Source organism: Lycium ferocissimum, chromosome 11, assembly GCF_029784015.1.
Source record: "Lycium ferocissimum isolate CSIRO_LF1 chromosome 11, AGI_CSIRO_Lferr_CH_V1, whole genome shotgun sequence".
NCBI lineage: Eukaryota > Viridiplantae > Streptophyta > Magnoliopsida > Solanales > Solanaceae > Lycium > Lycium ferocissimum.
This window is the reverse complement of record NC_081352.1, coordinates 34404258-34415892: the sequence shown is the minus strand read 5'-3', so window position 1 is coordinate 34415892 and position 11635 is coordinate 34404258. Positions and strand designations below refer to the sequence as shown.

The 11635-nt window shown below is 35.1% G+C and overlaps 1 protein-coding gene across 2 annotated transcripts; it reads left to right on the top strand.

Moving 5' to 3' along the window:
- Window positions 1-6307: 6307 nt before the first annotated feature.
- On the top strand, window positions 6308-11132 carry LOC132036566 (uncharacterized). Of its 2 annotated transcripts, none has more exons than XM_059426924.1 (6): window positions 6308-6559; window positions 7155-7276; window positions 7905-8074; window positions 8590-8667; window positions 9817-9961; window positions 10474-11132. In XM_059426924.1, exons 1-6 carry the CDS (start codon window positions 6463-6465, stop codon window positions 10885-10887), a joined length of 1026 nt encoding a protein of 341 aa, XP_059282907.1. In that variant the 5' UTR covers window positions 6308-6462; the 3' UTR covers window positions 10888-11132. The 2 variants fall into 2 exon arrangements, with proteins under 2 accessions (XP_059282907.1, XP_059282906.1); XM_059426923.1 differs by having other exon boundaries at window positions 6312-6559; window positions 7149-7276.
- The last annotated feature ends 503 nt before the right edge of the window (window positions 11133-11635 follow it).

The window sequence follows — 11635 nt, the reverse complement described above, 5'->3', positions numbered from 1 at the left end:
AACGCATATGTGCTCACGATGCTTCTGGCCCAGGCTGACCCCCTAAATCCACATATATATCTTGCAACGCAGTGGTGAGGTGTCAGGTAAAGATAGGCATCTGAGATTCAAAGTGCTTATAGACCAATCTTTTGTAATCCGAGTCAACTTGTTGAAGAGCGGATTAATATCTGCAAACTGCTAAACTCTAACTTGTTGTCCTTGTTTTAAAGAAAGCTGAAAGGTGGTTGGTTTGTGGTTAAACCGACTCCTCACCAATACAATACAAGGTCAAAAGGAAAGGGGATAATGGCCCATAAAGACGGAAACGAGTCAAAAAATGAAGAAGTCCGAGGTCAGTTGGTTCAACATGAATCGGCATCGGCAGGGAAATAAGGATGTTGAGACAACAAATGGCTGAGATTAGGGGTGTTGAGATGAGACCGATAAACGGAGTCGAACCGACTTAATGAATCGAAAACCGGCTCGATTTGGTTTGATTTAGTTTTAAATTTTGAAAAACCAATTAACATTTGGTTTGGTTTGGTGTTACACAAAAAAAACCCGAATCAAACCGAACCAGACCGATAAATACATACATATTTAAAATATTGTGTTGTGATATATACACACACACACACATATATATATATATATATATTTAAAAAATTATCTATCTTCTTTATAATTTTGGTTCAATTTAAGTCCAATAGTAATTCAAATAGTTAGAAAGAAAAGTCTAGCGCATTTTCTTGGGTGGTGTTCTTATTCTGTTTCCCCCACTTTCTTAGCGAAATGAAGCTAAGAGCCTTTTTTTTTTTTTAGCGAAATGAAGCTAAGAGCTTTTTTTTTTTTTTTTCCTTACAAAGAGATGATGAGACAAATTTGTGTAGTATTTTTGCTTGCATTTTCGGTTATGTCTCTGCTGCTAGGAGAGGGAATACAAACAAAATGGTTCCATAAGTGTAGGAGTAGGTTTAGATATTTGATCCAATTTGGAGTTTGGGTCATATCTAATTCATGACTATCCAGTAATTCAAGGTTAACAACAAAACCTTTGTGCGTAACTTGAAGTCTTTAAACAAAAGAAGAAGTCCTTAAAGAAAAATGATATGAAATGAATGTTTTAGCATTGATGTGAATGTGATACTATTTTCACCATACTTGTTGTGTCTCATTTTTATTTTTGCACTTCACTTGTATCAATTTCTTTGCATTATAAAATACTTCTTCAAAAACCGCAAAATCCGAACCGATCCGATAAAATCGACAAAACCAACAAAACCGAAACCGATTGAATTTATACTATAATGGTTTGAATATTAAAAAAAATCCGATTTAATTGGTTTGGTTTGGTTTTAACCAAAAATTGAGTCAAACCGGACCATGAACATCCCTAGCTGAGATGTGTGGAGTTACTTTTTAACGTCAATTTTGGAAAAGGGAAAATCTCTATAAAATAGTGTATTTTGTTTTATAGTTTGCTCTTAAAATAAATGACCATTTTGCTAGAAGAGGAGAATCATATTGCTACTCCAAATGAATGGAACCACTGCTAGTGTTGGTCAGCTACTTGTTTTCGAGGATGCTCTGTTATTATATGTATTTCCTAACTTTGTAGTTTGTACCATTTTCACTGGGTAGTTTGCATCCATCTCCGCGACCAAGTTGGTTACTCCCAGCATAATCAAATGATGGCTCAACTGTAGCAGGTGGTGACGACTGTTTCCAACAATGCCAATTAAAAAAGGCACATAAGTAAATTATTTCAGACGCGAGGTTAAGGGTGGGTAGGGTGTTCACCTGAACAACTTCGGCGAAAAATTACAGTGTATATATCGGGTAGATTAAGCGATCCAGGGTGTTCAAGATTGTCTCTAGTGTCCTAGGTTTGATTCCCAAGGACATCATTATTTTTAAAATTTGGCTTTTGTTGTTTTTTCCGAACCCCCTAAGTGAAAATCCTGGATCCGCCACTGGCGAGGTTGCGAATACAAATAGTGCTACAGCATAGTTAAGCAGAGTGAAAGCTGTAAGCGTTTTTGCAGGAGTTATTCACATTGAGAGGAAGCTGGAAATGCATATAAGGTTTCACATTAGTTGGAACAAAAGTTGTGACCACATCTAAAAGTTTAAACAGAAGTAACAAATAATTTTGTGTATCTGGTTTAGTCCAACAACTCAATGCACAAATCGGAGTAAACCTCATGTGGGTACCTGCATATTTATATTTAGTGTCACGTATAAGCAATTACATATTTAATTTAAAAAAAAAACCATTTGTACCGCACTGCACATTAACAATAAGTTAGAACAATGCAGATCTTATTAGAAGAGAACGTTATATTGATAAATTTCTATTCACAGAAATAACGCTTGCAGTATAGTGGGTGATGAATATTCCGCAATGAAAATAAAGCATTCCAAATTTTGTCAAGCACTAACCGTTAAACCGATATTCCAGAGTTGCTGAACAAAAAGAAAAAGAAATTTATGCAGACAATCTTTGTAACTATGATATATGAATTAACGGAAATTGCAGTAAAAAAATGGACCTCAGTAGACGTGAAAGTTTACCTGTTGATGACAAATTTCCACTTCTCAATCTGCAAAGCGTCCATATTTGCGCATAGAAATGTGTCGACTAGTGATTAAAGTGAGTACGTTAAAGAAGCATCCAATCTGTATAGTCAGTATAGTTTTATAGCTTGACTATTAGTCTTCTAAGAAACAATTGGGGTTTTTCCTTTTCCTTGTTACTCTGGAAATTGTTTTTTGAAATTCTAATGGCTTTACCTGGGCAGCAATATCATAGAAAAATGATGAAATATGCAGTGTCTTTAATCCATCACCACCTCCACCAGAGGCGAATCTAGAATTTCTGGAGCATGGGTTCATCACTACAAAAACGAAGAAAAAAATTGTATTAAGCGGGAATTGATTCCTAGTCCCCTAGGTAAATAATTCAATTTTCAACCAAGTGCACCATTTAGTCTTTTGTAGTATGTGTTCCAAAGAGGTGGTATTATACTAATTTTAGAAAATATATACATAAAATACCTAATTTTACAGCGAGATCATGTGTTCACGTGCTCCAAAATTAAGGCCTAAAATCGCCCCTGAGTCCTCCACCATTCCACACCCCATTGAATGTGCAATTCTTGTTCTTGCATGGTGCTGTGAAATTAATTGCATGAAAAGCCAATAACCTGCATAGCCTAAGTCACTGCCTGTTTCTTCAGCTGTTACTCTGTACTTCACTCCTCCATAGTCCATATGAGTAATACCCTTCAAAAAATCATATATGTGAAATATTTAATTTGAAGATAATTGAAAATCAGAAAGAAACATTAGAAGAAGTTGTTGTATGTAAGCGCATACACAGAGCCAACACAGTGAAAAACTAAACAGAAACTTACCTGGGAATCTCCTTTGATCTAGCACCGATTTGTAACCCTGAAAAGAATAGTTAAATCCCTAAAGTCTTCTAGTCTATGCCTATCAACAAAAGGTATTTTGGACGGATAGAGTCACATGCGTATTTATAGGTAAGCTAGGGACTCTTAGGTAAAAACTTTAACCCTGGGACTTCTCCATAAATATGATTGTCCTAGGGACTCCTAATAAAACGTTTCCTCCCATCAAGGAAATTTCCGAATATGCATAACTAAGAATATTATCTATTATATAGTATTTACTTGAAAGACAAGGTAAATAATTTATTATCATAATATATGGGTCACATGAAATGTCTCAAACGTGTATTTCTTACATTCTCCCGCTTGGTCCTCATATTATAATCAGATAATCCTTTATGAGTGATAGTAATATGGCCATAGACTTTATTCACTCGACTAAACTGTTATGCAACAATCACTTTAACTAGAACGCAATACTGCATGAATCATAGCGGTCATGCTCTTAAACAAACACTTCCTTCCATGTATTACGATGTATAATATATTCTAACAAATTGTTCAACAACTTTATGAATGAACTTAATATAAGTCATTCAGAGTCCAACTTTATTGATCCAATGATCACAACATACTTCATCTGTTTCAAAATGTTTGTTTTACTTTCCTTCTCAGTCCGTTTAAATAAAAATGCCTCTATTCTTTTGTGAAGAGAAAATTTTATGTGTTTATTTACAGAATGATAAAGGAACGAATAAAAAGAAGCGTGAAACTCAAATATCTAAGCTAAGCTTCATTCCCCTATAGGCTATAAAACCAAAAAAGGAAAGTTTATTTTGGAATGGCTTATGACAGGATATGTATAGTTTATGGAGTGTATAGATTTGCTACTTGACTTACGTTACATTTAAGGAAGTAATCAAACCTTTTGAGTTCTTCTTTTTTTCCAAGAAACCATTGTGTTTCTTATTTTTCTCCCCTAACTGTTGTATTTTTTCCAATAAGGTGTCATTGTTAGCATTAATATGTATCAGCCATTATAATTCATACGGATACATTTCTTGAGTGAGCAACTGTTGAGATTTTTTTAATCATAATAAATTAACAATAGAGAACATAAATGTGCAATTATGTAGAGAAGTAATGAGGTGATTTTTGGACTTTTAAAATTATCACATAAATCAAATAAAAGTGATAAAAAGCCAAAAAAAAAATATATATATATATATAGGTAAAAGATAAATAGAAATAGTGATCATAGAGAGTGTCACATCATCTTGTCTATGTCTAATTTATATTAAGGAAAAGGGTCAAAAATATCCATCTACTTTGTTTTAATGGCTAAAAATATACTCCAAACTAATTTTGGGTCATTTATGCCCCTTCCATTACGAAAGTTAACAAATATACCCTTCATTTGACGGAAATCCGCAAATTGATTCAAATAACCCGATTTCATAAAAATAACACATTCTCCTATTTTACCCGCTCCGACTCGCCTCCTAAAATAACCAATTCTTTCTTCTCTCATATTTTCTCCTCCAACTCTCAAGCCGCCGATTCCATCAATTATAAAACCAGAAGGAAGATTAAGAAGTGGTTTTTGAAATCAGAAAACATTTTCATTTTCATCTTTGTCAAACATCTATAATTTATAAACCTGTTATTCATTATTTCAAAAGAAATTATGTTCAAGCTCTTCCCTTAGAAAGGAAAGCAAAGAAAGATGGAAACAATTGACAGTCATTTTGGAAACAACCAGTACATACCTTTAAATAATTAGTACTGCAGAGCAACCAATTAAGCATATAAATAGAGCACTAACTTATCACTAACCTATGACCTGAAGTAATAACTAAAAGAGTTAACCCCATTACCTAACTAATTAACATGATTGGGGCTCTTAAGATGATTTAACTTAAACATAAAAATTGTAGCTCCTAAAACATGACACTAACTTTGAATCAATCAACGACTAAAGAGAAAGTAAGTCTCCATCGACGGGCTTGAATGTTGAAGGAGAAAGTATGAGAGAGAACGAAGAATGGGTTATTTTAGGAGGTGGGTCGGGGCGGGTAAAATAAGAGAAAGATTATTTTTTATGAAATCGGGTTATGACCAACTTGGGGATTCCCGTCAAATTAAGGGCATATTTGTTAACTTTCCTAATGGCAAGGGTATAAATGACCCAAAATTTGTTCGAAGAATATTTTTAGCCATTAAAACAAAGTATAGAGATATTCGTGACCATTTTTCTCTTTATATTATATATGGATATAGATTATTTTAGACCGGAGGCAGTAACTATTATCCAATCAAACACCATGCAAATTGGAACCAAAGTATACTACTATGTTTGTGTGGATTGAATAAAAAAAAAAGTGAAAGAGAAATTCCCATTTTTATAATAAAAAATGGTTGCGGCGAAATGAATAGCTTCTTGCATTTTTAATCCGAAGTCTCAGATTCAAACTTTGAATTTAGGAAATAATTCCCCTTAAATGGGTCTATGAGAGTGTATTCAAATTAATCAGGGCTTGAATACAGATATCTAACACTAGAGAAGAAACAAAAAGAAGATTAATCGAGCCTTAAATGGATCTTACATGGACAAACTCAGATTACTCGGGGCTCAATGTTGTTAATCAGATCCTAAAGCAGATGCAGAACACTGGGTGGATGGGAAACCAAAAATAAAAATAAAAAAAATATATATTACATTTTTTTAATCTATTTTTGAAAATATTTCGTCACGTAATCCATACTTGTTTTGTAAACACTCGAGCCCTTATTTGTGTATAAACACCTTTTATACGTTATACCTTACGTATAATGCTTTTCTCCAGGTATAATATTGTACAGTATAATATTGTACATTGAGTTAATTGATGTACATTTTTTGAAAAGCTGTATATTTTTGAAAATATTCCCAAAAAAGAAAATCTGATTTTCATAGTCGGTAACAGTGGTTGTCATTAATTAGGTCCAAAATCAAGAATCAAAAAAAAGAGTCAGCAGTTAGCTTCAACCCTGAACAATCATCTCCTTTGTATACAATCTTTGTGTTATGGACAAAGCAAAAGCCCCTCAAGTCTTTGTTGGCATACAGAATTCTCCTATTAATTCACAAGTTACAATTCACAGCTCTTTTTTTCAATCATCTGGTACATTTCTACATAACCCCTTTTCAATATACTTTTCATGTCAAGCATACTTTTTTATTAAAGGTATCTACAAAAAGAATAGTGGGTTTTTAGTATAAAGTGAAATCATCTATTAGTCTGTGTGAATTAGAATTTGAACAGGTTTTAAATTTTTTGGGAAGTAAAATTCAGTGTCATAAATAGTAATAGTGTTGTTTTTTTCTTGGCAATCGAATGTAATTGTCTTAATTTTTACATAAGTTGTCATGTTTCACGTTTCAATAGTCAATTTGACTAATTTTCAAAGCTATATTGGATTAGATCTAACTCAGTATTTTACAATTAAAATTTAGATATTCAAAAACCATACCATAAGTAGTACAAGTTGCAGCTTTTCTCATGTCAATTTGATGAAAAAAAAATATTTTTAAGCATTGGTCAAAGTTCGCATAGTTTGACTTTTTGAGAAGCGAAACATGACAACTAATTTGTTACGGAGGGAGTATAGTTTTGTCGTGAGCAGACCTCCATTTTGTTATTTTGCTTTGCTTTTTGTGTCAGTGGATTGTTGATGAGTTAAATGGAGTTTGGTTGTTTTGTTTTGTTACAGTATTAGCTATCAAGAAGAGAAAGCCACCCAGCTTAGTGAGCTTGTGTCTCGGAGTTATTGGCAGGCATTTTGAGGATATCATCGAAGACCTCGCTGAGATTGCTGCTAATTTTCCATCCACCATGAAGGTTGAATACTCTTTTGCTCAATTTTATACATAATTTGGTTGTAATTATTATAAAGATGTAACCTTTGGTAGATGCAAATACTGGTAGTTTTAGTTAGCAATTCTTTAGCCCGAGAACTTCTGCTTTTTAGCTCAACGATCCTTTCATGCTTTAATTAACCATACAATCTGTAAAATGGCAAATTACAAATGTCCTATGAGGAAGTTCAAATTTTGGCTAATTTATTGCTCCACCACATTAAGGGTGAACTTAATAGAGAAGTTGTCTCTTGACCCGTGTAATCAGCCATTGATGCTTGTATTAGGGTAGGTTGCCTACATAACACCCCATTGGGGTGCGTCCTTTTCCAGGATGCTTGGTGCACCGGGCTGGCTCTTCTTCTTTTTTTTTTTTTTTTTACAAAAGACTGCTTCTTGGATATCAAAGTATACATTTGTTTTCACTGGGGGAATTGTAGGGTGGGGATTGGGGTGGTGGTGGTGGAGGGTGACTATAAAAGAAAAGTGAAACTGTCAATCCATGCTATCTTGCAAAACTATTTAATGACATTATTTAAAAATGTGGATTTGCGTCTTAGCTTTTTGTCTCGACTCTAATTTTTCTTGTTACTTGAACATTATTTGTTTAGATGGCGCTTGTGGCAATTGCAAGAAGGAGAAGGTTATTGAATGATGATGTTATTGTTGCATTGGCTGATAGCTCGTGGCAAATCCTGGACTTATCTGGTTCAGAGGTTTCTGATTTTGGCCTATCAAAAGTGGTTACGACATGCAAACATCTGCGAGCAGTTGATATAAGGTGTTGCTTTTTGATCATTTCATTTGTCGAGGGTTTTTTTTTTCTTAAAAACAACATGCGAGTCGGACAAGCATTTTCTGGTTTAACTTCCTTATTGGATATGATTGGCACAGCAACTATGGCTTTCTAGATGACACCTCACATTTCCACCGAGGCACACTAAATTTTGTTGTCCTATGTCAAAATTCTGCAATTAGTAAGGAGTATGAAAGTAGGAACCCGACCCTCAACTATTAGTAAATTAAATCAGGTAGTTACTTAATTTGTAACTCAAAAATTAGGTAATGAGGCGTCAATTCCGACTTTTGACTGTTCTAGCTTTCTCTAGCTAGTCCTTGATCTGGTACTCGTGCTCAATTTTATGCCAAGTACTTTTCTGGATTCCATATTTCTTTAAAGTTGCATTACACACTTTGTGCAGGCCACACTATCACCTATTTCAGTCCTTTTTCTGCTGCTCAACTTAAATTTGGTTTTGAAATGTAAAACCTAAATGTGAACATCCATTGTCACAGTCGCTGCAGCAAGCTCACGTCAGCCAGTGTATCAGAACTCTTGCTGAACTGCCAGTCTCTTGAAATACTGAGATGGGGGTAGGTTTCCTTTCTTAAATCAAGTCACTTCTTTCAGTCATGAAGCTTGAAAAATCGTGTATAACAATAAGAAGATCCGGTCCCTTGAATTTCTCCTAAGCTAACATTTCATAAATGACTGTTTGGGTCACCCTCTAGTCCACTGATGCAATCATTTGGTTTTCTTCATAACTTGCTTGTGGACCTTTCCATGTTAAATTGTGGTTTGGTTACTAATGATTACATTCAGTATTAAGATTCTTCTCAGATATGTGCATACTCTTAAGTGTTCATTGGCTACTTTTTAGATCTTTGAACTTGCCTGGCTTAAGGATGCTCAGATTTGATCTAGACAAGCAAATGGCAAAGAGCTGTGTTAATTTTAAATCCAATCTACTTTTTCTTGTTTTGATACTGGACACTACTTGCTATGGGAAATCATATTGTTTACGTTCATGTTTCTTCGACAGGATGATTAGCGCATATATGTTTTTGCATGATTGTTATTCTTTACGTAGGTTGTGGTAGGTTCTTGTTATTGTCTATCCTTAGGAATATAATGGTCAAATATTTGTGGGTTTTAGCATTTTATTCCCTTGCTGTTGCTCCTCGTCATTAATTATGAGCTTCTTCTTTCTCAAGTGTGGACATGTTCTGGGGGTAAACAGATCTATGATATAAAATATGCATTGTATACATAATTATGTAATTTAACGTTGTCTTTAGTACTCACTTGCCAGGTATTTAATGTTTGCTTTAGCTTCTCACTTTCAAGTAACCACGTAATATTATGAGTGCATCCTACATGATAAGCCTGGCATGCTTAAACCCGTAGGGTTGTAAGGAAGTTTTGGTTTATTGACTAGATCTGTTATTTGATACCCAAAGATTGTTCTCATGAATCCTCTAGTTTTGCTTTTAGCCTGCCTTACTAGACACTTTGTGTGAAGCTAGCCAAAAAAGGTTGAAAAAGGAAAGAAGAGAACTGTATGTTTCAGCTACTTACAATATCATTTGAAGTGTTTCTACGGAAGAAATCCCTTGTAAAAATCTAGGTTTATCATATATTTTGCGTGATAAATATATTTCAAAGATTTCTTCTCTCTCTCAATAAATAAGGAAAATGTAAGTTAACCACATAACTGGAATGAATGAGAGTTAATGTTGCAGAGGCTGCCCTCGGAGTGAGAACACAGCTCGTAGATGCTTCGCTTCGTTGAAGCCAACACTAGAGCATGTGGAAGGAGATTCTTGGGAGGAACTTGATACCTCAGAAATAGCTCATGGTGCGACATCCTTGCGTTGGCTTTTATGGGTATGAGTTCTATTTGTCTCAGGCTTGCAATCTAGCTTATTTGGGCGAGCTTCCAATATGCTTATTTTGGGAAGTGCTTTTTGTCAGCAATGCTTTTCGAAGTACTTCTAGAGAGTAGCATTTTGTGTTTGGCTAATTAATTTGAAAGGTATTTTTGCCAATATTAATGGTAGTACTTTGTGCTCAACCAATGTTCTAAAAGTGCTTTTGGGGAAAAGCTACTTTTTTTAGCTTCTGAAAACCAGCGTCTGTCACTACTCAAAAACATTTATTTTTATATAAAAGCTTGGCCAAACACCTCAATTTTCTAAATAAGCACTTTTGGCTTCTGAGAAGCTTGTCCAAATAGGCTATTCATCTTTCTTGTTAGGAGTTATGCATGTGGCTTCAAACTGGAGCAGCATGTAGATTATTGATTTAATACTCCAGATTCATTGATCTTCCCTTATCCCTGGCTGCACCTGGAAGTAGTCTTCTGAGTTAGACTTAATGTTTGTCTATCCCTTTTGCAGCCAAAAATAGAAAAGGACATGCTGGAAAGTTTGTCTGAAGAATGCCCACGAATCATAGTTAATCCGAAGCTGTCACCATTAGGTTACCGGGGGCTTGATATTCCTAGAGAAGCAAGACTAGATCTATCGTTAGATGATCCAATTGTTGAAGATATTGACCCCAAGACCTGGGAAGTATCTGGATTTGTACCTAGAACATCAGCATCATCAGTTTCAAGCACAGAAGATTTGCCCGTGGCAGAAAAGTTTAGACTTGCATTTCTTGAGAGAGATACTAGACTAGCCCCAAAGCGAGCAAAGAATGCCAGACAACACCAGCGACGTGCAGAAAAGGAATGGGTAATGATGAATAGTAGGGCAAAAGCACTAGCACTTGCCTCGCTGGCGAGCAAATCCCTCAACATTTGGAACTGAAAATGGATGTATACTTCTATAAACCTGTATTTCATCTCCATCAGCCAATAGAAAGACCTTCTGTATGGCAGCATACTTTGACAAGTAGACTTCAAGCGAGTCTCACGTAGTGTCATATGTAATCTCTTTCTGGTAACTGGGAAAGCTTCTCTTTGCAAGGACAGTTGAGAGGAAGCAAATGTTTCGCGAGCTTCGGACAAAGTATTTGGTTTCTTTCAGGCAATGGTCTTCTATTTGAAACATTACACTGTTAAGAGGAAGGCCACTGGTCAAGAGCCTTGCTTTCGCATGGTCAATCCTGTGGTGAGGTGTGTATATTGTTCTTGGTTGTCGTTCTTGTGTGTGTACATTAAAATTTTGCTGCTGAAGATTCATATAATGATGTGCTCCAATTTTCTTTTTCCATCTACAGTGCATGAATTCCCATAGATTTTGTTTTTGCTTTTCCGTAAGCCGTACCAAATGTTATCAAGTAGATTTTGCGTACACAGTTGCTTGCGATTGTTTCAAGGTTTGATCACATAGAAGCTTTTCATGTTGTCTGGCCGAAGTTAGAAATTTTCTTACGAACGAGGACTCGCCTGACCAATTTTCTTTAGAAATTGGAATTATCTTGCGCACGAGAGAGAGATTGATCGATTGGAGAGGAGAACACGTAACAAAGAGGGTTCAGGATTGGATTTTTGTTTAGTTTAGTTTAAGATAACATCTTAATCACGACGATTTGTTTAGCTAGTCATTTTTATCA